This window comes from Salvia splendens, chromosome 5, assembly GCF_004379255.2.
Source record: "Salvia splendens isolate huo1 chromosome 5, SspV2, whole genome shotgun sequence".
Classification (NCBI taxonomy): Eukaryota; Viridiplantae; Streptophyta; class Magnoliopsida; order Lamiales; family Lamiaceae; genus Salvia; species Salvia splendens.
In genome coordinates, this window is record NC_056036.1 from 34,896,027 (window position 1) to 34,921,939 (window position 25,913).

Below are 25,913 nucleotides of genomic sequence, written 5' to 3' on the forward strand. Positions count from 1 at the left end.
CAATCTATCACAACTTGAATGACTTAGTCATACTTATTTTTCTTAAAAGTTCTATAGTTTCACAAAAGGGACGTGCTTAGTTATAAAATCACCCTTACAATCAAGATCGAGGTACATATATCTTATAAAATTCAAACTCTAAAATAAACCAATCTACCTACTGAGCTCTTTCTAATAAGTACCATTTGACAAAAGTTTGCTGAGCACGAATTAGCAAACTTTTTAATTATGAAGACAAAAACAAGTCGAAAAATATGTTGATTTGAGAGATAGTGCGAAGACCACGAAATGAGACCTATACATTTCACAAAAGCCTTGAGCCGAGATACATTTTGCTATCTCTATCTCTATCTCTATCTCTCTCTCTCCAATTTCACTCTTTACATGAATCAGAGATGGACTTTCTTCTTCGAAAGCCAAAAACTTAAATATGAATCCCTCCCAATCGTTTTTTTTGGGTGGAAAATGGAGCTCTAAACTAAAGCAAGATTGAATTCAAGAAAATATTGATTTGATACCTAAAGCTTCCTACAATTTACATACTCCCTTATGGGAATGCTATCATAACCAAGAACTCAGCTCTCCCCACCCTGTGCACAAACCACCTCCCTCTTGTTCGTTGCTAAATAGCGTCTGGTCCGAGCAATCCAGTGATGCCCCGCACGCTAAGTTATACGACTGGCATGCTGAGTGGCATACTCGTAGCCGGTTGTCCCCATTCCCATCACATTTCTGAATAGATATCTAGTTCAACCAATCAACACACAATAATAGCATTAGAGTTGACAGCAACAACACAAAACTTAACTAAACTAAACTAAACTATGCATTGTGAAGAAACTCACCCAGCAGGCTAATCGTTTGGCTGCTCCATCGCAGTCTCTGCCTCTTATATAATTTAGAAACTTCCGCGGGCCACCAGGAAAAAGGCGATGGTAGTTGGGCATCACCACAACTTCTTCTAGCTGTTGTAGGATGCTTAACTCACTAGGTGCACAATGTTGCCCCGACATATCGTTCTCAAGGACAGATTTGCACACTGATAGACTTGGGAGAAGCGCTGAGCTGTTCTGGCACGTGTAGCCAGCATAGTCGGAGCAACGAAACTCACAGACACCATTGTCACAGACACCACCATGAAGACTGCACTGTTCATCACATGTGGCTGCAGATAGCCAAACAACCAGAGGACTTACTCGAGGCACTTTCAAAGTTAATATTTCAAATAATTTGTTTTTTTCTTTCAATAATTTTTATGTTCATGTAACAATTACTTCATCTTCTCACTTCAACAATAGCTTCTTTGGCTTTTTTTAAGTAAATATATACTATATAATCGGAGGACTAAAAAACTGAAACTATTAGACTTCTAGAATTTCTCATGAGATCTTATCATGCGCACCACTCAAATTTCATACATGTAGGTAGCTTGGATCCAACCCAGGCTGACACCTCTTTCTAGGGAATATTATGTTGGAATGAATCTTTTGATTCGTGTAATTCAAACTATAGAACACTTCACTGAGCAAACAAAACCACCAACAAAGTCGAGATTTTCTCCCACAAATTATGAAACAAAAAAAACCCACTCAAGCCTAATAAAAGAAAAATCGATTTGATTGCAGTACCTGTCGAGCAGTCAGTTCCAGTGTACCCGGGTTTACAATTACAGACTCCTTCCCTAAGGCATTCACCATGACCCCCACAATTGTTAGGGCAAGATCCTACAAACAGACGAGAACACAAGTTGGAAAACAAATAAGGATTGCAGTTTAAGCTTGAAAAATAAAAACTTTGACCACTCACGCTGGCTACAATCATGGCCCTCAAACCCCAGAAAGCACTGACATCTTCCATCAATGCAATCACCGTTAAAATAACAGGCATTGGGACATTGACCAGATACAGGGGCAGGATCTACATCGCAGAGTTCATGATAGGCAGGGCAGATCAGCTCACCTACAGAACGGACGTGACAATACTCCATAAGGAAACATGCATTAAGACGCAACTTATAAATAAACAGACACGATAATCTGTGACTGCACATGCACACATGTTAGTGGGTGCACAATATGTTACCATTAAAACCAGAAAATTTAATGGGTCCACCAGCTTGAGGACATACTTTCCAAAGTCCATCTACCGCAACCTAGTAATACAGCAAAATGCACTCTTAGAGTCAAGACATTAAAATACACATGCAATTATCTGACATTTAAAGCTTAACAGTAGATTACATCAGAATGTATCACAGCCTGGTGTTTTGCTTGTTTCTCACACCTAAATATTAAATCTATGAAACAAACCATTTTACTCCCTCCGTCACATAGAAATAGGCCATTTGGGTATGACACGGGGTTTAATGTGTAATTGGTAAAGTAAGAGAGAAGGAGAAAAAGTAGTTGAAATTGTGTAGTGGATGGTGGGACCCATAAATGATAAAGTAAAAAGGAAGGAGAAAAAGATTACCATAAATGGATATGGACTATTTGTATGGGACGGACGAAAAAGGAAATACGGCCTATTTCTATGGGACGGAGGGAGTATTAAGTTTTTCAAACATTTAACAATTAATATGTCCCGAAATATGGAAAAGGGTAATGATGCTCTACAATATCAGCGTACAAGAACTAGCTATACAAAAACTATTAGCATGCATACATGTATTGAGTATGTTTAAAGAGCAAACTGTACCTCCAGTGAGTTGTTTAAACATCTGTGCTGATAACAACCGTTTCCCTGCGTAGCAGACCCTCTAACAAACCCACTACGCACCAAATTTGAGGCCATGCATCTGTTATCCAAGGATACGCGAACTGTAATTATCTGTTATATATGAATTTCATAATGGTACAGAAATGGTACAGATAAAACTCGCCTTGAATTACTTCCCCGCACTTCACCCAACATACTGTCAGGTGCCCTAGCACTGTTAGTATCCGTACATGAACCGTCAGAATATGCCACATAATATGTACAATAATCAGCCAATGATGACTGGCCTCCTGCAAAGATAAAAAGCACGGTATTAAGGACCCCAAGCCAGTTGATATAGTACTCCTATTAACCAAATTGTGAAATACTAGGATTACAATAACGATGCACAATAAGTATATAGGAAATCATAGAAGTGAATTGTACATCAAACATCAAAGAAAGCAATCCCTTAAAAGATGAAAAATCCTCAAGTAGAGCACTAAACATTCAAACCACCAGGTAGAAATAAATAAATTTCACACTGATAGATGTTGTCACTAGACACTAATACATAAAACATGACAGGAACAGGATACTTCAAATTTCAAACTGAATCATCCATATTGAAAAGGTTAGCAAATCCCAAGCAAACATTAAGTCATCAACTCATGATCTTCACATAACATCAGACGAGATGGACTTGCAAGCATATAGTGTTTCCACTTTGGATGGAGGTCATTCAAGAAACAAAAAGTAATAAAATACGATATGCAATTAAATGTCTCAAAAAATTTAGACAAATAGTAAAAAGTAACTGGGTTTTTGACAACTCTATCCAGATTATAGCTTATAAATGTCAAGTTTACTTGTAAACGAGATTTTTCCTTTGCCAATCAAAAATGGAAATTCAAGAACTGAACAGCAGGCAAAATGATAAAGAAAGGGAACAAGGATCAACTTCGCTGACTTCAAGTTGATAGAGTAACTTGCATTGAAACGTGGAAAACATATATCTGGAGAAGGATAAAGGAACAAAATGCATGGCTTTTTAACCTATCATGACGTGTAGATAAGAGTATAAATTGAAATGCAACCCTGAACCACTAGCAAAAAGGATGCACATACTACAACATTACTTGTTAGGGAGCTTAGAAAAGTTTAATTCAACGGAAGCAACAGCAGACCACACCTTTATTAGCTTGTGAAAAGTAGCGAGCCCACTGCGGAAGATCACGACTGTAGTTTATAATAGGACAATAACCTTCTGCCTCCCTATTATATGTACATCCAGAAAGCTGTGTTGAATTGCAACGATATGCACCATTCCAATGGTTGCAGGGCAATGTAACAAACTCAGTTCCCTGGTTGTGGCCCCAGTCAAGATGGTCTGCCATGCTGTAATTAGCCTGATACCACCCACTGTCCTCCAGTAAAGCAAGCGTCATCTTAGAAACAACTGATCTTGTATCAACTGAGCCCGTCATAATCTCATTCATTAGAAGTCTTTTCTCCCAATGAGATCCTGTATTAAAAACCATAATTATAAAACAACAAACATCAACCACTCTCCACTTTACGTAAATGTGTGAAACTGCAACCTAAGGTAAAAACTCAACACGAGAATTCAGATTTGAATTTTGATGATACATATATCTTCACTGTCTCAAGACCATTCCACACACCAAACAATTTAGAAATGGTGATACAAAATCCGAAAAAGTCTGGATAAATATGTAAAAAAAAAATAAAAACATTAGGATATATACAAAATAATACAATGACCAACCTGATGTGCCGCGCCCACCACCATCTTCAAGCTCCAAACCAGTAAAGTTCTCAGAGAAAGCCTGCCAACCAAAATGTGAGAAGCATTATCCACTATGAATGTATAATTGTATACACTGGCGGACACACATAAGCATGAGGGAGGGCTTAAGCCCTTCCCAAATTTTTTTTTCTTTTCAAGCTGTATAATATTATAATTTTGTTAGTAATTTGTGTGAATTAATGTGCAAAAGCCCCTACCAAAATAAAAAAAGTATATGGAAATTATTATCCCATTACAAAATTTGAATATATAGCCCCTACCCTGACAAATTTCTGCGTCCGACCCTGATTGTATATATATAATCTACATAACTACTATGAAAATGAAATCAAAATAATGTTTCTCGACATTTGCCAGCATACGAACCATTTAAAATAGAAATTTGAATAAAACTGGACTGATAACTTTACCCCGTAATGATAGCGAGAGTGCATGATAACTCGAGGAAGCACCACTTTTGTTACCATTCGTCCTAGTTTTTCATCCATAGCTTGTTCTGTTACCTACAAAGAGGTTTGATGATGAAATAGTTGTAAGGACATATCTTACGAGCATGCTAGTTGTGTGGAAAATCCACTATCTAAAGTGGGTGTCAAGCACGTGTATTTGCCCTGATAACTCAAAATAAAACCTTTGGTTGGGATTTTAATTACAGTTCTATTGAGGCAAAGAACAGATATGGCTGTCTCATTTACAGAATGAACGCTAAAATAAAAGTAAATATTATCAAATTATTAAGAAAAGGGCCCCACGCTGGGAACCGCTCTATTGATTATTATAAGTAGAGGAAAAGTTTTCAGGCACAACTTTGTACTTCAATTCAATGCAACAAGCTATCAAACTACATAACCAAACCATAATTTCAAAATTATATCAGTAGTAAGAAAGCATGCAGAATATTAACTTGCAGAAAGAATTTGCTTTTCGTAGATTAGAGTCATAAAATACCAAAATCCAATTAATAAAGACTATAAACAAGATAGGATTCCTGCATTAACATATTCAATGTGGGAAAAATGGCATTTTAATTCTACGAAGTCAGTGACAATCTCCTAAACTTAAATTCACAGTGCTGGTATAGTGATAAATTTCCTGATAACCAATATGTTGAAAATCTTTCTATGACTTACCTGAATACGCCTTCTTTTCCTCTCATCGCGAAAGTGAGCAAAGGCATGGGGATCGAATCCAAGAACATGCATAACCTACAAAAAGGCAAAATTCACTACTAATAAAGAAGAGCAACCTAACTTCCCATGTGTTAACTTGATTTAACTTACCTCGTGGATTAGGGTGGCAGAAAGTAATGATTCCGCTTCAGCAGTCAAGTGCCGAGGTGCAACATTCACATGCCCTAATCACCGAAAAAAAATATTGGTCAATGAACTTCCGACTTTAATAATAGCTAATTACATAACGAGAATTAGCTAATCCAAATAAAAGAACCATACCAGCAATAGCACGACCCCATTGATCCCGTTCACATGCAACAGCCCAAGCAAGAGTGTTCCCAGTTGTCGGTCTTGTAGTAACCAAGAGAACTAAATCTGCATCAGCTACACCTTCTGAAAAAGATCAAAAAGATGTACTTAATAATGCTGAGATTTTGAAAAAACCAACAGATGGAAACATTAATCATTAAACCAACAGATGGAAACATTAATCATCAAGTGTTATAGTCTTGTGCAAGAGATAGACCTTCCACATATTCCCTGGGAAGTTGCACACCTCCATCTTGACCACAAGCAGAGTATCCACTCAGCCGCAAATTCCCCCTCACAGGCTCAACAGAGAGTGCTCTTCTGAACCAATCTGCTGTTTGCCCAAGAGCCTGTAGTAGAATGAGCATATTATAACATGGTTTCAATATAGAACAATTTAAGGATTAAATTGAATATTAAGCTTAAAGAATATATTTTTCAAGCTATACCCATCAGTAATCCACCCATCATGCAGCAAACTCATAAAAAAGAGTTGACGAGAAATTCTTAAACAAACTCCATTTTAGATTCAACTAAATTACTAATTCTGTCGAAGGTTACAGTTCCCACCATACAACAACAAAATAAATAAAACAAAACCTCGCGAAGACGAAGTTTCTTGTCCTCCTCAGCTACGTCATCTAGTGTACAATTATACCAACAGTCACCATAAATAGGAGGATCTGCTTGAGGGTTACAAGAAGGTGCACCAGAGTAAGAGGCTCCAGCTGGTTCTCCCAACTGGAAAAGGAAACATAGGCATAAAGGGAAACAATATCCAGCATCAGTACCAGATCAACAGTATAAACAGAATTTTTCATATGTAAAAATATACTTGCCTTTACAATGTCCCCCACATTCCGGCAGTCTCTATCAGAAGAATGACCAACAGCATCATAATTTAAGTAAATTCTAATGGGTTTCTTAGCATCAGTATGCGACAATGGCAATTCAGAAACACCGAGCAGCCCACGTCCCTTTCTCTTTAGGGACTTGGATAAATCAGGCTCAACATAGACTTGAGCAGACACGGAATAAACCTTGTGACCAGGTCTCTTCCTTTGTTCGAGGATTTGATCGTGAATGCAAGAATGTGATAGTATGTTCTCTTTGTCCTTATCAATTACTCGCCTTTGAGATTGCAATCCTTCAGTTGTTGCAAAATCAGCTTCCAATAGAAGCAACACTAATAATATCTGACATCGATAGAGATAACTTAGCAGATACGGAGTATAAACTATCTGTCCTTTGAAGAAGAACTTGAAATTCATTGAGAGAAATACAAACTCCATAAGCTTAGCTGAAGAAACAGACCCTCAACTAAACCAAATGAAGCCCAATTTAGCATCCATAAATATTAGTCAATTAAGCAAACACTTGACTTGATCCAATTTTACAAAGAAAATGTCAACAGAAGAAAGGAATTTTTGCCGAAGATACGAAATAAGAAAGTAAACAGACAAACCCACCTTCCATAAACAAGCACCCCAAGTTTAAAGTAATAATGGAGTAAATAATTAAACAATGGAACCAAAAATTATCCTTTTTTTTTGTAGTCTCCAGCATTAGCTCAACAAAAATGAAATTGTATCTTTACCTTGAGGCAAATGACAGCAAGATTGAGTTCAAATCTCAGGAGTGAAGAAACCTCGCCGGCGCATCGGTTACATCGAACCCTCAACTCCATTAAACAACGAACAGCCACAATTGATTCAAATCGCCGCCGCTCTCCTGATCGGCAAAAGCCTCAAAACCCGCCGCATTATAGGCCGTGCTCAAAACCCAGAAGCTGAAAACCCTCAAACCCAAAAAATATGGTAAAGGCGCCTCGGTTTTCGAAGAAGTCGGCCGAAATATGTGAGCTCTTTGTCTCTTGATACGTGTGAGCTCTGTGCACTGATTTGTCCAATTCCCAAGCACCAAATCTCGCAGATTTTTCAGTTTAGGGAGAGGAGAGAGAAAGGAGATAAGAGTACACTACGCAAACACTAGAGAGAGGGAGAGAGGAAGATATACTGAATTACTGAGACGAAGATGAACAACTTTTTGTGCGGAGATTGAAAAAATGGGTAATGGTGAATTGATGAATTCAATTCACGCGCATATATTATTAATCATTATAATTATATATAGAAAATATTAATAATAGCTTGTATTTATTCACGAAAGCAGAATGTGATTTATGTTACTTTCCTTCTATTCAATTATTTTTTGTCATCCTTCAATAATACTATTGGAGGCTTCAAAAATTGAACTTGAGTAATTGTTATATTTTCATAAATATTTTATATAGTACTCCCTCCGTCCCGGACTACTCGCACATTTCCTTTTCGGCACGGAGATTAAGGAATGAGTGTATAGCAAAGTCAACAATTGCGGCTGTAGGTGATAATTTTTACTAAAAATGGAAAGAGTGCAAATAACTTGGGACGCCCAGAAAGGAAATAAGTGCAAGTAGTCCGGGACGGAGGGAGTATATTACAAGTATATTTAGGATAACGTGGTAAGCTAATTTGGTCCGATTTTTATGTGCCGTGGAAAGTAAAAAAAAGATCATTAATCAATTATTGTGATTAAGAGACAAGGGAATAAAGTTATCCCTAAATCAATATTTAACTTTAAAATAAAAATAATATAAGTATATATTTCTGCTATAGTGGAGTATTTGTTTCCCCCTTAGCGGACACGCTCAATAGCCCCGCCCCAATTTTTGTCCATAGCCCCAATTTTGTTGTCCATAGCTTCAAAATTCTATTTCCGCCACTATAGTGGACACCTCCAATAGCCCCCAAATTTTATAATCAATTTTCATTTTAAAATATTTTTTAGTTTCAATCAAGTGTAATTTAAATAATCGCAGTGTAAATAACTAGAATACGAGGTAATTAGGGCCGAATATTCGTTGTATTGCAAACCAGTAAAATTATACAACGAATAATTAAAATAAAATACAACTACAAAACTCCGCCACCATCTACTCGGTGTCGGAATCGGCTTCCTCGTCTTCCTCTTCTTCTTCTCCTCCTCTCTCGCTGCTGCCGGGCGCGGTATCCCCAGGCGCATTATCAACCAACCCCAGTCGACTCTCAATCCGAGTGATGAGCCTCTTGTAGACGTTCCTGACGTACGGGTCAGTTTCCCCTGCGTATTTGCTGCATACGTCTTGCAGTTGTTGCATCAACTGCACGTCTATGGTATTGAACAAAACCTCGTGGGGTTGCACCGTGGGCTGTGGGAATGGGGCAGATTGGTGGATGCGGGAGCCACTTCTACCCCCTCTGGCGCTGCGGATAGAGGCTTGTTGTCCCATTGGCCGTCGTCGCCTAGTGTGAGTATCGGCTGGCTCTTCGACTTGCTCGTCGGACTGCTCGAACTCGTGCGAGCCGCTTCCACTGTTGTAGTCGCCGGCAAGGTTGTGTCTTGTGCACTTTGGCCCAGGAGCTGTTCCCACCTCGTTCGCCACGATCGACCTGAATTTCGGATAATCCGCGAGGACAAGATACTCTTCCCACAAGGTGAACTTCGGCCAGCCCTCCGTGTGGTATTGGCCCTCAGACAGGTTCTTGGCATCTGCTGCGCTGCGGCCACTCTCAGCGTGGCGAAGGTTGTTCTCGTATATGGACGCGAACCGCTTGGTGGCATGGAGAATCCTACCCCACTTTTTCCGGAGTTGTTCTGGATCGCGCCTCTCGCCGCCGTCGGGTTTGAACTCCTCGTATGCAAACATGACGCGCCTCCAAAAGCTCCCCTCGGCCTGATCTGTGCCCACCACGGGATCTGAAGTGATAGCATCCCAAGCCTTCGCCACGGCAATGCTCTCGTCTTTGGTGTATGGCTTGCCCCGGTTGGACCCAGAACCAGAGCCACCGCTACCGCCAGTGCCACTGCCCTCGCCACTCGGAATGCCAGCACCGCTGCCCGTGCGCCCACCGACGTGGCCGGTGCCACGACTGCCGCCTCCGCCCCGACTGCCGCTACCTCCTCGGGTCGGAACGGGCGTTTCCACCCGTGCTGCCGGCGTATCTGGGATGCCAGAACTGAGCAAACCCATCATAGTATCAAACGCGTCTTGATCTGCCTCGGTGAACGAAGATTGGCTGGCTTGGAAAGGGGAACCCGAACGCGGCTGGTGAAGCGTGTCTAGGTTGGGTCTGTAAAGGTGGCGGAGTTGGAGAAGACCTCCACGACTGAGATGGAGGAAGGGGTGGACTCGATGCCCACGGTGGGGGAGATTGATTCCAAGTCCAAGGCTGGGACGGAGGCGCATATCTGCCAAAGCCCGACGACTGAGAAGCATATCCGCCAAAACCCGATGGCTGCGAAGGATAGCCCGAGGGGTTTGATGGATTGCTGCCATATCCCGATTCATGAGAGTCGGGTGATTCGTCGTCTCCTCGGTGCATTTTTTAGAGAGTGGTTGTGTAGATAGTGAATGGAGAGATTTTGTGAAAATGGTGAAAAATAGGTGGTGGGGAGTGGTATTTATAGAGGAAAAAAATTGAAATTGGGGCCGCATGCGCCGCGGCGGTTTCCGCCACTATGGTCGCCGCGCCTATAGGCGCGGCTACGCCCCCCCCCCCGCCGCGTCCTCGCCCCGCACCCGGTGATCGCCCGTCCGCCCCCATCGCCACGCCCGCCGCGTCCACCCCCGGGGCGGACAACCTTCCCGTTATAGCCGCCGCGTCCACTCCATAGTGGATACTCTTACCCACCTTTGCTTACCATCTCTCGGAGAAAAAAATAAGAATATTGATTTAAATATAAATAAATATAAAAAAGAGTGAGTTTTTCTAGATCGTGATTAATAAAGAACAATAGTTAACTCAGATGACGAAATCTAATAATTTGGGAAAATTAAATAGCCTTGAAATATTGAAGATGACTATGATTTTTTTTATTATTTGGGAAGAAATAGTTTCGGGTGGAAGATAGAATGAATAATGTTAACAAACATGTAATTATATATACTGGGCACTCAATTAATTAAAATATAAGAAATTAAATTCAATATGTCATATTTGAATTTTGTAATTTTATGACATCAACTTAATTTGACAATTCAGTTTTATGACAAACCAAAACAAACCAAACTATGATATACGTAGGAGTATATTTTTTCCAATAGTAACCTAGATAAAAATCAAATTGTCACAGATTATAACTTTACCATATTTGAGTAGTACCTTTAAGGAGTCGTTTGGCTGTGAAGATGGGTTAAGCGCAGATAAGTTTAAATCTCATCTTCCGAGATGGGTTATATGCATACCAATCTTATCACAACATATGTTTGGTTGGGGGTTATGCAGTTACACTAGTATCGCGTCCGATGTTTGGTAGACGATATTGCAATATAGATAAGCCAATGACTAACATCTTTACCCCTAGGGTTTTTTATGTATTACCAATAATGCTCCGTATATAAATCCCTCTCATCTGCACTTCACAATTTCACACTAAATCGGGGCTTCGTAACACACCACAGATGTAAGAACGCAACGACGGCAGAGTTGAATCGAGTCACATAAATCCAACCGTTGTTCTTCCTGTTCAAAGTAGGTGATTTAAATGTCCTCATGTACGCATAAATTCAATTTTTATTTGAAATATTTGCAATACACAGTTCATGCCTTGCTTTATCTCTTTCTTGTGTCATATTGCTTAATATCTTCGTTGATATGTGCATAATTACTATGGTTATGTCGTGATTTTGTCATATGTTTTTCTGACATTTTTTTGCTAAAACAAGTTAACTGGTTTTATTTTGGGTTTGCTGAATTCCATTCCCACAATTTCCACATAAGTTATGTCTCACTCAAATGGATTCATACCCCTTGGTCCTTCCGCTCAGCGAACTCCGGGTGAGACTTTTATGATTGTACACCTCATATAGAAAAGTTAAATATAGTTTAGATTTGATTTGTAAAATGTATATTTTTGAGGTCTCTCCATATGATGTTTATATGTAACAGTCGGGAGTCAATCTCAGGGGAACAACTACCGTAACTGCGATAGGTCGCGTCGAAGTTGGTCTGACAGAGAAGAAGAATCGCCTATCGTTGTAATGAAGGAATTGGTTGCGACGGGGTGGAAAAGTGACAATGGATTTCGTTCTGGGTACCTCAAGAAAATTGAGGATTGGTTGCACAAGGAGTTTCCAACAACTGACTTGCAAGAGACTCCTCACATTCAGTCCAAGATAACAACTTGGAAAAAATTCTACTACTCCTTGTCAAAAATGCTGGAGCGAAGTGGCGTTGGGTACAATGATAATGGCGATTTCAAAATATCGTGCACGGATGACCAATGGGACCAAATTGTCAAGGTTTGGACATCAATTGTTGTATCCGTTTTAGCATTCATACTCTTGTTTATTTTAACAACTTTCATTGATTATTCTTATTCATGTTACTGGTTGCAGCAAGATACCCATGCCCATCGTATGCGTAACAAGTCTTGGTCGTATTTGGAGGATTGGAAAGTGATTTTTGGAAAGGATAGGGCCACATGCGGTAATTCAGAGCATGTTGTGCAGGCAGCAAATAACTCCTAGCCCGAGGAGCATGTGGCTGAGTCGGAAGGACTGAGTGATATGAATTTAAGCTTTGAAGACGTTGTTGTTGGTGATCCAGCACAAGAAACAGGCGGGACAGAACATGGTGGAGAGACAGTGCTCAAAGCCAAAAAAATTCTCAACCTTCCAAGATAAGCACCCGCAAACATAAAGGACGTGATGACGGTGATGGCTTACTCGAGCTGCTTGGAAAGCTTCATGCCGAAACCAACTCTCGCCCTATCAAAGCGCATTGGCTACGAGATGGACTTAGGGAAGGCTCGGCAAAATGTTTTCAATGAACTTGACAACATACTCGCACTATTTGAAGATCAACGATATGATCTCTGTGACATCATAGGTAAGGATAACTCGAGGCTTGAGATCTTCATGGGTTTACCTGAAGCATCAAAGTCAGGCTACGTGAAGCGCATCATCAAGAAAGAAGGTCTTATTTGAATATTGGTGCAGCTGTGCTTTTAGGTATTACTTGTGATTTGGGTGTCAAGGTTATTATCCTTTTTGATTCATGGAACTTTTTTTTGCTAAAAAACTATTGAAGGCTTGATTCATTCCTGATGTAATTAAGTATTGGTACTTTGATTCTTGCTTTTGTTGACTTAACCCTTTGATGAACAATGCTCTGTATTAGGATCTATTATCTTTTGGCTTGTAAGACTTCGAAAATTTTATTTTGGTATTAGACTCGTTCAACCTGGAATGAGTACTTAATTATAAATCCATGTCCTCTGTTTGGTTGTATGCTTTTTTTTATATTGTCTTATACACTTTGTCAAATTGTACTCTTCCCATTAGAATTATTAAATGGACCATACGAGGCATACTGATATATAACAATAGTGGTTGGCAATGTTAAGTACAAAGTTAGGAAAGATAAACCATATGATGCATACTGATATATAACAATAATGGTAGGCAATGTTCAGCACAAAGTTGGGAAAGATAAACCAACTCATACGCAAATAGGTACTGAACAAACATAATACCACCTACTACATGCACCTGATAAATCATTTTGAGTGCATGTTTTACAAAAAGGACTCGGTAGCTACTACATAATATAAGGTCTACCAAGCAAAGCACTTCTAAAATATGTTAATACGATTTACTACATGCACTAGCTATTGCATAACATAAGATAGCAAAACATTCTACCACCATTTCATGTGCCCATCAAAACGACGGCTTCCTTGGCATCCTCCACCACATAATTGGGCTGGATGAATCCTCCGAACTGTAGATGGTGGGAGCTTAGGTGGAAGCTGTTGTGGCAACGAGTCACGTCTTGGTACAACCAGTTTACGTTCGAGCTTGCCACTCTTACCCACAATGTGGAAGTACTTACCCTTATCAGTTGTAGACTCGCGGTCTGATTGTTGATGCTCGTCAAACACAAGCTTGCGTTGGGCATGAGTAATATACTCATTGTTGATTGTTTCGTCATTGACAAGGCCGTTAACCGACTCATCACTACCAGCATGTTCCTTGCCTTTGTTGACTAATGTGTCAGACAGCACGATAGCAGTTTTTTCATGCACGACTTTGACGTCACTAGTCGCGAATAGTTGATCGAGTAACCGGTAAGCGGGATCCCCTTGGTGGTAGTAAGCACTGACCAGGGGGTTTGTCTACAAAATATGTATATGCACACATCAATACAAGTGAACCGAATTGCACTTATAGCTAATATAAACAAAATCATACCTTCAACATTGATTCCCAGGAGTCTTGAATCACTATGAGAAGGTTGGATTCAGGGTTCCAGTATGTCCACTCCGCATGAGTGGGCTCCTTAAATGTTGTGTACAGCTTTTCAAGGAAGTGAAGCCGATCAACGACCTCGAACCATTCGAAAGCAAATCCCAGCTCATACTCAATCGCGGCTGCCACGTCTAGAATGAAACCGCTGGGGAAGACAGTTCCTTTGAAGGCCTTAGCTCGCTTCAAGCTTAGCAATGTCCCTAACAACAAATTGTCGATCTCCGGCGACCAATTTGCTTCGTAGAGGAAGGAGCTTTGGCTGGACAGAACAGTAGACATTTGTGATTAATTTTTTCAGAGATGAAATGAAATGGGTGGTGTGTGAAGCTGTTGTTGTTATGGTCTCTATTTATAATATCAAAAGATCGAATGGCTTCATAATGGCAAAGCGAGTATTGATGTGCCATTACGCATTAATATAGTATAGGCCGGCGATGAGGGTGGTTTCTTGTCAAATCCCACCTCTTCGCTCAAGACTTACGTAGAAGAGGAATTAAGTAGTGTTGTTGAGAAGTCACATACTACTACGTTAACGCAAAATGGACGATCTGTTATTAAATTCAAATCTTATTTGGTGGAGGTGAATTAACTCCTTCACTTGTCCCTCTGTAATGAAATAAATTTCATTCACAAAACTCAATGGTCGTTCATTACAAGTTGTTCTATCTCTAGGTTGTTCAAGAATTGGTTTCTATTTAATTACACATGTATATGTAGGAGTATGCTAACAAAAATCGTAACGCCCAAAAATTGGATTTAGACAAATTATGATTTGATAAGAAAATACATGAATTATAACTATTTGATTATATGATAAATTAGAGCAATCTTGGGTAAATTCATAAGATTTTAATTCATATATTCCTTATTACTTGGTAAAAAAGAAAGAATAATTTAAAATAACATTATTATACCAAATAATATTAAATTGAAGTTATTTCTTTGATATGCCTGGTAGTAGTTGATATTGTGGTTAAATATGGTGTAAAAATAGAAGAGTTCTTATTTTTTTAATCCCAAATCAGTGGAATAAATATAGAAGAGGTGAATTAATTTAACTTTGCTAATTCATATTGTGTAACCACACATTAAAATAATAAAATGATTGACATATACATATATAAATATGACTACATCTTTCTGGAAACACCATCCCCATTTTCTGGTGAAGAGAACTCGTGAGTTGCACCCATCAAAAAACCATGGCTATTATCTCATGGATTAGCTCCATTTTTTTCGGCGATTCGAGCACCTATTTGCATATACGAGGCTATATCGTGATATATACCAAAGAAAAAGAATGGGAGAAGAGGAAGGAAGAATAAATATACAGTGAACATTGTTCTCAAAATAACACTTCTTCCCACAAGATCAAAGCCGTGAAATACTAGGCCGATATGTTCAAAATATGCAACCAATGTCTAAACTTCATAGTACAAAATTACAGTAGTAAATAACTTAGTCGATAATTTCATATATTGATCCATAAAGCTAAACACTACACCAGTAGAGCCTCCCAATCAACATCACGAGTAAAAACAAAATCATCCCCATGACACCCAATACGAGGTTCATCCTTAATTCAGCATGACATCGGACACAAACGCGACAGGAAGACTATCTATCTTCTCCAACCCTTTTTTTAGCGCCTTGCACCTGGGATACAACTTTAACTACCTAATATGTTTGATTCAAAATGTAATCTGGTATCTCACCACCTTCACTACTATGGTACTCGTCATACCATAAAAATATCACCCGAGTGTTGTGCATTTGCTGGACATTTGTAAAAATATCGACCGCAATGTGCCACAACCTTCCTTGCACATAACAACCTCATCCGGCCGGTGCCACAGAGACGCTCGGGTGCCAATTCGCAATTTTTAGTTGTTGTTGACATGACCTTGCTGCAAGGGAAAACAAAGAATGAGTAGCAAAAATAAGATGCAAATGACAGTATCATGTGACAACAGGTAATATGGAATAAAGCAAGAAGACATAGTATATTATTAAGTCTGTAATGTTCCCCACATGAATCCACATGGAATTCGCCAAGTCATCTCGCATCTGAGTCCATTCTGTGGTTGGCTCAACCTGATCCACGAACTCAACCTCATCATGGTCTTCATCGAGGATGCAAATGTTATCACCAACATCAAGTGGTTGCTCAATTGGATCGATCATCATTTCACCTTGGATGAAATTATGGAGGAGGAAGCAAGCCATGATCAGCCTGATCTGTATCTTAATCGGATAGAAACACGCATTTCGTAAAATACTCCATCACATTTTTAAAACAGCAAACGCCCGCTCAATTATGTTATGTGCTTTAGTGTGCCTTAAGTTAAACAACTCATGTGCATTTTGAGGCCTTTGTGTGCCAACTCCTCATTCTTTCAAGTGGTATCGGACACCATTGTAAGGTGTTAAGAAACCTTAAGAATTAGCATACCCATTGTCACATAAGTAGTAATTTCTTATAATAAAGACAGATTGACAAAAGTTTATGTTTTAACCCAAAAAACCAAACTTGTTTATAGAAGATAAGATTAATTGATTTAGGGATGGTGTGGTGTGAACCTTTAGGGACCCTCAAAGCCCCTTCTTCTCTAGTGACGTCATCACGAAGAACACGAGAATCACCCGCAAATCCCTCCCATCCAGGGAGAAAATACACAAACCTCATATTGCAATCACAGGCTGCGAGGGTGTTAGTTGAGATATGACCCTTCCGAGTTCGATAGCGGGGCTTGTCAACGTTACGCACAAGCACGTTGATATAAGTCCCGTCCAATGCCCCAAGACATCCCTAGGAGTATGACAAAAATTAAATGAAGCAAAATGGGTACTTATATCAGCAATATAGACCCACAAAGAATCTATCAGCTTGAACCTAGCTTATATAGAAAAATGGATTACCTTAAAATGTTTCCAACGAGAGTCGGTGCAGTCATTAGTAATGGGTTTTGGGCGCGGCAACAAAACGCTATGCAGTTTCAGTGTTGCTCTCAAAACAGAATGAACGTAATGAGATATGGTTTCCCCGGACCTCATAAAGTTATAACCAACTATACGATTTTTCTTGTTGTGGGCTAAAATTCCTAGGAAGATAGCAACTTGCTCCTCCAACAGCGCATACCTACAGCGACGCAATCCCCTTATGTCTCTCAGTAGAATACATAGGCGTCCGAACGTGTTCCTATCCATTCTTAGATTGACAAATCAGTCGACATCACTGACTTCAGTGAGTCTGCTTATTTGTTTCACCCGTGCTGGTATCCTATCTAGAATGGAGTAATGTCTAATGAGGCGTCGCATATCTCGTCTTCGAAACCGCCGTCTACGCTTCAAGCAGAAGTACAAAATGACAGTAGATTGCATATGAAAACTATTCATTATGTCTTCTACCATTAGATACAAGGCAGATGATGCAAAAAACGACCGATCCATAACAAAGCATAGCCACACAATCGACGTGTTATCGATTGGCTGCAGCAAAAAAATTTGAAATGAATATTGCACCACAAATCATACTCTAAGACCAAAATGAAGGAAAGATCAAGGGCACCCCACTATTGAGCGCAGAAACAAGGGTTTGTCATTTAAACACATATGTTTTACAATACTAGCAAGCAAGAGCAGATACCAAAAATGGCTTAATTTAGCCCATCCAGAAAACTTAATCAGACTGAATAATCCCCAGATCTAGTAATATATTTTGATAATTTTGAAGAAAAATTACCGTTGAGTGGGTGATGGAAAGAAGTCGGATTTCTCCTTGCTATGCCGATTCACCTCTTCCGATGGTATGAAACTCGTTGGGAAATCAGTCACAGAAATGTTCCTCGACTGAAGCTGAAGTTGTTGGAGCTTTTGGAGTGTTTCAAATTTTGTTTGAGTTCAAAGTGGAGACTAGGGCAAATGAGAAAAATGATTAACTTATTCGACACGAAATACGAGGACCGATTAGAATCGATGGGGCTGGTGGGAGATCCATGTCTACCGTAATTAATGTGAACAGTGCGGGCCGAAGATTATACTCACGGGTTCAGCGGGCAGCACCATGTGCAACCAAACAATGAAAAATACATGGATACAAATCCTAATCTCGATGAATCTAGGCAACCAAACGACTCCTTAAAGTTTAATAGCAATTCCGAATAAAAAAATATGCTCATATTTTTCTGGTGATCCTACCCAACCCACTTGCTTCTATGGCAACTAGACTTTGATTTAATTTTTTAAATACTAAAGTTGCTGGCTGGATAAAGTTTGATTCAGCTATTATTATTTAAAGTAATTTAGGTTTTCTATTATTGATAATGAAAAGAGGAGCACGCCATTATGGAAGAATCATGAGTTTTTTTTATAAATTGGAAAGCAATTTATTGTTATTGTATATATTGCGATTTGCATATTCTATGACTATCAAATTAATTTTGGTAAATATAATTACTATTCATACCTTTTCGATGTCAATTGTAGAATGGCTCCGAATTTCCTAGCTGAATATATTAATGATTCTGCATGGATGCGTGACTACATAACTATAATTACCGAATCTATTAAAGCAATAGTGAAAAAGTCACTTGGTAAAATCTGCAAATTAAATGTTTTTGCTCATATCTATTTGTTCTTGTTATGAAAGTATGCAAAAGATCGATGATGACAACCATGCGAAAAAGAAAGAACACTAGAGTTTTACGTGGTTCGATCGTAAGATCTACGTCCACGGCCAAAGGCAATATGATTCAGTATATTGAGAAATATGCAGAGATTTACAATCACTCAAGAACTCTGTTACGGACGTTCTCCGTAACGGCTCCGGATGGCTAACTTCTCGGAGAGATAAGGTGATCGAACCTTCGACGTGCTCGAAGGAAAGCTCACGAATTGCTGATTTTCGGACGTTCTCCGACAAACAACAATTGGGAAACGAAATATGATATTCTTGTTACTCAAGACAAGTTTGTGGAAAATAATATATTCATTGAATGAATAAAGTGATAACAATAACTCCTATTTATAATGCTACTAACTTAATGAACAAGAAACAAATATCTAAATAAATATGGAAAAGATATGGTAAATCAAATATGCAACTAAATAATTGGGATATGGATATGATCGTATCAACTCCCCCACGGTTGAAATCCACCTTGTCCTCAAGGTGGGAACCACGAAGCAATAGAGAGAGTTGAAAGCCGACTTTGGCGAGACATCTCCTCCTGGATCAAACAGATATCGAACAACTAAATATCTCCCTTTATCACCTTTGGCAAAAATCAACAAAGGAGACCCAATGTGGTCAGAAAAATTCCATGCCAACACAAAAAGCTTGTCCACGCATCCAAGAATGCTCAAAAATTGGCTCGATTGCTTCATCGAGCCCTTGCTGGATCAACAGAGCCTTCATCTTGATCTGCCACAGACCAAAGTCATTCTTCCCCGAGAATTTCTCCGCTTCGAACCTCGTCGTCGCCATCGATATCAACTCCGATTGCGTTTCCCACAGACGGCGCCACTTGTTATGAAAGTATGCAAAAGATCGATGATGACAACCATGCGAAAAAGAAAGAACACTAGAGTTTTACGTGGTTCGATCGTAAGATCTACGTCCACGGCCAAAGGCAATATGATTCAGTATATTGAGAAATATGCAGAGATTTACAATCACTCAAGAACTCTCTCCAAGAACTCAACACCTCTAATCTAATTCTAAACCAAGAACTAATCAAGTGATGGTTTGGAGACTCTTTTCTTGAATATCGAAGTAGCTGATTAACTATTTCAGATGCAGCCTTCGTCTGCTTTATATCAGTCCCTTCATCCTCCAACGGCTCTCTTGAGATGTTAGTTATCAAATCAGTTATAACTGTTCCAACGGCTACTTCCCGTTTCTTGGTTTGCATCAACATGCCGAAGTGCTGCATGATGCCGAAGTGCTGCATGATGCCGAAGTGCTGCATGATGCCGAAGTGCTGCATGATGCCGAAGTGCTGCATGATGCCGAGCTCAGTAAAATACCGAGCTCAATGAAATGCCGAGCTCAATAAAACGCCGAGCTCAATAAAACGCCGAGCTCAATAATATGCCGAGCTCAATAATATCTTGAACGAGCTCAACCTCTAACACATCTGCAGCTGTTGAGAATGACATTGATTTTAGCTTGCTGCATCCATCGGTGATTGTGAGATTATACTCCAACAAACTCCACCTTAATCTCAGAATCAACAATGAATCATAATCCTCTGACAAAACCTCAAACTCATCACTCCACAAGTCCCACCAGCCCCAAGCAGTATTTAAACTTCATGGCTGGCAACGGCTTTGTCAACATATCAGCCGCATTATGCTCAGTAGATATTTTCACCATCTTGACTTCACCTCTCTGTATTTCATCCCTTATGAAGTGCATCCGCACATCTATGTGCTTACTTCTTTCGTGAAACACTTGGTGTTTGGCAAGGCATAAGGCGCTGCTGCTGTCACAGTTTATCTCCACTGTATCTTGCTTCTCCCCAAAATCTTCTAGGATTCCCTTCAGCCATATTGCTTCTTTCACAGCCTCTGTCATTGCCATGTACTCAGCTTCCGTAGTAGATAAAGCAACCACATGTTGTAATCCAGATTTCCAGCTTATAGCAGTGCCATTTAGGGTGAACACATATCCAGTTTGAGATCTCCTATTATCTCTATTTGATGCATAATCAGAATCGCAAAACCCCACCAGTGCTCCACCTTGATCCTTACAATCTGCTTTGTACAACAGACCATAATCTGAAGCACCCTTCAAGTATCTGAGCAACCACTTCAAAGCTATCCAATGCTCTCTCCCATGGTCTGACATAAATCGGCTAGTAACACTTATAGCCTGAGCCAAGTCTGGCCTTGTGCATAGCATTGTGTACATTATGCTTCCTATGATGTTTGCATAAGGTATCTTGCTCAGCTCTCTCCTCTCTGAGTCATTCTTTGGTTTCTGATCCATGCTCAACTTAAAGTGAGCAGCCAATGGTGTAGAGACAGGTTTGAAGTCATCAGCCTGAAATTTCTTCAAAACTCTCTGGATGTAATTCCTCTGCAACAACCTGAGCTCTCTCTTTGGCCTATCCCTCAGTATATCCATGCCAAGGATTCTCCTTGCATTTCCAAGATCCTTCATTTCAAACTTGGATTCCAGTTCAGCCTTGATTCTCTCAATCACTCCCAGATCTGCTCCTGCCACAAGCATATCATCAACATACAAAAGTAGAAAAGCAATTGGTACACCATTCCTTTCTCTGATGTAAACACAGCTATCATACTGCGATTTTCTGAAACCAATACTCATCATATGCTCATCAAACTTGAGATACCACTGCCTACTACTTTGCTTCAATCCATACAAACTTCTCTTGAGCAAACACACTTTGTCTTCATTCCCAGCCTCCATGAACCCCTCGGGTTGATGCATATATATTGTTTCTTCAAGTTCACCATGCAAGAAGGCTGTCTTGACATCGAGTTGGTGTAACTCCCAATCATACTTTGCAACAAGAGCAAGCAATATCCTGATGGAACTGTGTTTTACAACCGGAGAGAACACATCATTATAATCAATCCCCTCTTCTTGAGTGAATCCTCTAGCAACAAGCCGTGCCTTAAACCTGACACTTTCAACTTCACCAACTTCAATCTTCATCTTGAAGATCCATTTGCAGCTAATAAGCTTTTGGGTCCCTGGATTCTTCACCAAAATCCAAGTATGGTTTTTGAGTAGTGACTGGATCTCTTCTCTCATAGCTGCAAGCCATTTCTCCTTTTCCTTACTCGACATAGCTTCAGCATAGGTGGATGGCTCTAAGCACTCCAATACCTCAGCAACACAGAGAGCAAAAAAACTCATCTCATAATCACTGAACCTGGCTGGCTTTCTGATCTCTCTTCTGTTTCTGTCCCTGGCTATAATATGTGATCTCTGATCATCATCAATCTGATCTTGTTGCTGGGGTTGCTGTGGACTTGAAGCTTTATGGGAGCTTGAAGCTCCACCTCCATTCTGATCATCTGGATCACTAGGTGGTGGCTGGCCATGCTGAACTTCTTGATCAATAGATATTCTTTCACCCATCTGATCCTCAGTCTTCAAGAATGGCATATGATGCTCATGGAAGACCACATCTCGGCTCACAATTATCTTCTTGTTCCCCTCTTCAGTGCACCACAACCTGTACCCTTTTACTCCATGTTGGTAACCAACCATCACACATTTCTGAGCCCTTGCATCAAGCTTTCCCTGCTTGCAGTGGGCATATGCTCTACAACCGAACACCTTGAACTGATTGTACTCTCTATCTCCACCATACCATCTGACATCTGGGATTTCATTTCCTATAGCTGATGATGGAGAATTGTTAATTAGCACTGCAGCAGTACACACTGCCTCCCCCCAGAACATCTTTGGCAAGCCTGATGACAAAAGCATGCATCTGACTCTATCGAGGAGTGTTCGGTTCATTCTTTCAGCAACTCCGTTTTGTTGCGGATTGGCCGGGACTGTCCTATGCCTTTGTATCCCATTTGATTTGCAGAAAGACTCAAAATCTTCAGATAAGAACTCCAGCCCGTTATCAGTCCTCAAGCACTTGAGAGTGGTGGATTTCTTCAGCTTCATCTCTGTGCACCATTCTCTGAATTTTTCAAATGCTTGTGACTTCTGCTTTAGGATGTATATCCAGACTTTTCTGCTATAATCATCTATTATCGACATGAAATACCTGCCTCCTCCCATAGAAGCAGGCTGAGCTGGACCCCATAAATCACAATGCGCATAGTCAAGAGGTAATTTGGAGGTGTGTTTACCAGCCTTGTATGGTAGCTTCTTGCTCTTTCCCAGAGCACAGTGTTCACATTCCTTGAACCTCTGATCACTTCCAGCCGGAATGACCCCTTTCTGGATCAGTTCTCTCATCCCACTTTCTCCAAGATGGCCGAGCCTCTTGTGCCACAGACTCATATCAGAGTCCTCTGCAAGATTCACTGAAGCAACAACAGTTTCTGCTACTAGATAGTATAAACTGTTTCTTCTCTCAGCAATCAGCAAGATTTTTCCATTAAGTGAGACATTCATATAGCTTTTTTCAGAAGAAAACCTGAAACCTCTAGATTCAAGCATGCCAAGTGAAATCAAATTCCTTTTAATCTCAGGAATGTACCTGACTTGAGTAAGCAGTTTTGTTGATCCATCATGAGCTCTCAATCTGATATCTCCAATGCCTTTGATGTAGCACATCTGATCATTCCCCAACATTACTGACCCGGTTGCCTCAGAAAGGTTTTCAAACCAAGCTTTGTTGGAACAAATATGGAAGCTGCACCCGGAGTCCATTATCCAAGAACTCTCTATCCCACCACTCACCACATTCATGATCTGGGGTGGATCTGTGTCTTCTGCAAGATCAGCCTGATTTTGGGTAGCCTTCTCTTCGTTTTGCTTCCTTTTCCACGAGTAGCAATCCCTTTTGAGATGCCCAGGTTTCTTGCAGTAATGACAGCTTCGCTTCTCCTCATTTTGCTTCTGATACTTAGGCTTTTGATTCTGATTGAATTTCTTTTTCTTGCCTTTGAAAGCCTTTACATTCAAGGCTTGACTGCCACTTCCTTCATTTGTCGTCGAAGAGTTCTTTTCCAGCTCCTTTGATCGAAGAGCACACTGAACTTCTTCATATGTGATGCCAGATTCTGCATTCCGGCCAAACAGCATTGCATCTTTAAGATGCTGGAATGTTTTGGGAAGAGCGTTCAAGAGCAAGATGGCCTTGTCTTCATTCTTCATGGGGCCATCTACATTCTCCAAATCATCCAGATTCTTGCTGAAATCATCAATCTGCTCTGCGAAGGGTCGGTCTTCAAGAATCTTGTATGAAAAGAGGCGCTGCTTCATGTATAGGCGATTAGCAAGCGACTTGGTCATGTACAGCGCTTCGAGCTTCGTCCATACCCCATGCGCTGTGGTTTCCTTCGCAACCTCGCGCAACACCTTGTCCGTGAGATTGAGAATAATGGCGCTATGGGCTTTCTTGGCAATCTCAGCCTTCTTCCTCACGCTCTTCTCATCGAGATCTTCTTTTTCTTTCCCCTTCGGATCAATTGGCTCGATTGCTTCATCGAGCCCTTGCTGGATCAACAGAGCCTTCATCTTGATCTGCCACAGACCAAAGTCATTCTTCCCCGAGAATTTCTCCGCTTCGAACCTCGTCGTCGCCATCGATATCAACTCCGATTGCGTTTCCCACAGACGGCGCCACTTGTTATGAAAGTATGCAAAAGATCGATGATGACAACCATGCGAAAAAGAAAGAACACTAGAGTTTTACGTGGTTCGATCGTAAGATCTACGTCCACGGCCAAAGGCAATATGATTCAGTATATTGAGAAATATGCAGAGATTTACAATCACTCAAGAACTCTCTCCAAGAACTCAACACCTCTAATCTAATTCTAAACCAAGAACTAATCAAGTGATGGTTTGGAGACTCTTTTCTTGAATATCGAAGTAGCTGATTAACTATTTCAGATGCAGCCTTCGTCTGCTTTATATCAGTCCCTTCATCCTCCAACGGCTCTCTTGAGATGTTAGTTATCAAATCAGTTATAACTGTTCCAACGGCTACTTCCCGTTTCTTGGTTTGCATCAACATGCCGAAGTGCTGCATGATGCCGAAGTGCTGCATGATGCCGAAGTGCTGCATGATGCCGAAGTGCTGCATGATGCCGAGCTCAGTAAAATACCGAGCTCAATGAAATGCCGAGCTCAATAAAACGCCGAGCTCAATAAAACGCCGAGCTCAATAAAACGCCGAGCTCAATAATATGCCGAGCTCAATAATATCTTGAACGAGCTCAACCTCTAACACATCTGCAGCTGTTGAGAATGACATTGATTTTAGCTTGCTGCATCCATCGGTGATTGTGAGATTATACTCCAACAGTTCTTAACAAATTGAGAAGAGCTCCTGTGAACAATTAATAAGTAATAGTAAGAATTAATTAAAAGTCATTACCGTAATTAAGATTTAATAATCATAATTAACCAAGTGATTAAGGGGAGTTTTTGTCTAACAAATTTGCATAACCCCATCTTATTTTCGAATATCAAAATAATTTTAATATTCTTTATAGGTCGAACCAATACATCCCAACTGAATTTAATTAGACAAAGTGAGACTAATTATATAAAAACCTAATGCAAACTTTATTGACCACAATTCAACCGTATCCAATCTAAGCTATCCAATAATTCAGGGCATAGATTTGGACTTTGGAGCAAATTAATTGTCCTAACAGTAAATAAGTAATTGATAAAGTTTGAATGAACTAAAACATAAATTATTTGGGTGTTAGGACAGTTGGGTTTGGTCTTTTGCTGACCAAAGTCCGACAGGCTATATTATATTTTTTTAAATGGATGAGTCCAATAGTTGCGAATATTACCTAATCCACATTTTTTAAACATTATTTCACACCCAACTTATAATTATAATTTCGTATTATCTACTTTAATAATCTTCTAGTTTAACAACTTTATTAA

At 40.0% G+C, this 25,913-nt stretch overlaps 4 protein-coding genes across 6 annotated transcripts; 1 reads left to right on the forward strand and 3 right to left on the reverse strand.

Moving 5' to 3' along the window:
• Nucleotides 1-279: 279 nt before the first annotated feature.
• LOC121805584 (leishmanolysin-like peptidase) lies at nucleotides 280-8,097 on the reverse strand. Its single transcript, XM_042205498.1, has 17 exons — nucleotides 7,607-8,097; nucleotides 6,849-7,205; nucleotides 6,610-6,750; nucleotides 6,227-6,359; nucleotides 5,980-6,093; nucleotides 5,809-5,882; nucleotides 5,659-5,733; nucleotides 4,939-5,031; nucleotides 4,487-4,547; nucleotides 3,890-4,222; nucleotides 2,882-3,008; nucleotides 2,698-2,797; nucleotides 2,083-2,152; nucleotides 1,807-1,959; nucleotides 1,629-1,724; nucleotides 846-1,165; nucleotides 280-744 (listed from the first exon to the last, which is right to left on the reverse strand). Exons 1-17 carry the CDS (start codon nucleotides 7,694-7,696, stop codon nucleotides 562-564), a joined length of 2,520 nt encoding a protein of 839 aa, XP_042061432.1. The 5' UTR covers nucleotides 7,697-8,097; the 3' UTR covers nucleotides 280-561.
• A 3,191-nt stretch (nucleotides 8,098-11,288) lies between these two features.
• On the forward strand, nucleotides 11,289-13,321 carry LOC121802748. Of its 2 annotated transcripts, none has more exons than XM_042202441.1 (3): nucleotides 11,289-11,867; nucleotides 11,979-12,331; nucleotides 12,428-13,321. In XM_042202441.1, exons 1-3 carry the CDS (start codon nucleotides 11,813-11,815, stop codon nucleotides 12,557-12,559), a joined length of 540 nt encoding a protein of 179 aa, XP_042058375.1. In that variant the 5' UTR covers nucleotides 11,289-11,812; the 3' UTR covers nucleotides 12,560-13,321. The 2 variants fall into 2 exon arrangements, with proteins under 2 accessions (XP_042058375.1, XP_042058376.1); XM_042202442.1 differs by having other exon boundaries at nucleotides 11,292-11,867; nucleotides 11,996-12,331.
• A 410-nt stretch (nucleotides 13,322-13,731) lies between these two features.
• Nucleotides 13,732-14,631, reverse strand: LOC121804180. Its single transcript, XM_042203712.1, has 2 exons — nucleotides 14,285-14,631; nucleotides 13,732-14,208 (listed from the first exon to the last, which is right to left on the reverse strand). Exons 1-2 carry the CDS (start codon nucleotides 14,618-14,620, stop codon nucleotides 13,732-13,734), a joined length of 813 nt encoding a protein of 270 aa, XP_042059646.1. The 5' UTR covers nucleotides 14,621-14,631.
• A 1,049-nt stretch (nucleotides 14,632-15,680) lies between these two features.
• Nucleotides 15,681-18,437, reverse strand: LOC121802480. 2 transcript variants are annotated; one of them, XR_006050784.1, is made up of 4 exons: nucleotides 18,084-18,431; nucleotides 17,261-17,830; nucleotides 16,373-17,150; nucleotides 15,681-16,248 (listed from the first exon to the last, which is right to left on the reverse strand). XR_006050784.1 is itself a non-coding variant. In XM_042202159.1 (4 exons), the coding sequence occupies exons 2-4, from the start codon at nucleotides 17,546-17,548 to the stop codon at nucleotides 16,178-16,180; spliced, it is 588 nt and encodes a 195-aa protein (XP_042058093.1). In that variant the 5' UTR covers nucleotides 17,549-17,830; nucleotides 18,084-18,437; the 3' UTR covers nucleotides 15,681-16,177. The 2 variants fall into 2 exon arrangements, 1 of the variants encoding a protein (XP_042058093.1); XM_042202159.1 differs by having other exon boundaries at nucleotides 16,922-17,150; nucleotides 18,084-18,437.
• Between the last annotated feature and the right edge of the window lie 7,476 nt (nucleotides 18,438-25,913).

Excerpts from the sequence above, each read along its gene's own strand:
- LOC121805584 (XM_042205498.1), bottom strand. The coding sequence starts at position 7,696 with ATGGAGTTGAGGGTTCGATGTAACCGATGCGCCGGCGAGGTTTCTTCA. Across the intron at positions 6,360-6,609 it reads AGAAACTTCGTCTTCGCGAG|GCTCTTGGGCAAACAGCAGA; the intron begins GTTTTGTTTTAT and ends ATTCTACTACAG. Across the intron at positions 6,094-6,226 it reads TCCCAGGGAATATGTGGAAG|AAGGTGTAGCTGATGCAGAT; the intron begins GTCTATCTCTTG and ends GATCTTTTTCAG.
- LOC121802748 (XM_042202441.1), top strand. The coding sequence starts at position 11,813 with ATGTCTCACTCAAATGGATTCATACCCCTTGGTCCTTCCGCTCAGCGA. Across the intron at positions 11,868-11,978 it reads TTCCGCTCAGCGAACTCCGG|TCGGGAGTCAATCTCAGGGG; the intron begins GTGAGACTTTTA and ends TATATGTAACAG. Across the intron at positions 12,332-12,427 it reads AATGGGACCAAATTGTCAAG|CAAGATACCCATGCCCATCG; the intron begins GTTTGGACATCA and ends TACTGGTTGCAG.
- LOC121804180 (XM_042203712.1), bottom strand. The coding sequence starts at position 14,620 with ATGTCTACTGTTCTGTCCAGCCAAAGCTCCTTCCTCTACGAAGCAAAT. Across the intron at positions 14,209-14,284 it reads CCTGGGAATCAATGTTGAAG|ACAAACCCCCTGGTCAGTGC; the intron begins GTATGATTTTGT and ends CATATTTTGTAG.
- LOC121802480 (XM_042202159.1), bottom strand. The coding sequence starts at position 17,548 with ATGGATAGGAACACGTTCGGACGCCTATGTATTCTACTGAGAGACATA. Across the intron at positions 17,151-17,260 it reads CTCGTTGGAAACATTTTAAG|GGATGTCTTGGGGCATTGGA; the intron begins GTAATCCATTTT and ends TCATACTCCTAG. Across the intron at positions 16,249-16,921 it reads GGCTTTGAGGGTCCCTAAAG|CAAGGTCATGTCAACAACAA; the intron begins GTTCACACCACA and ends TTTCCCTTGCAG.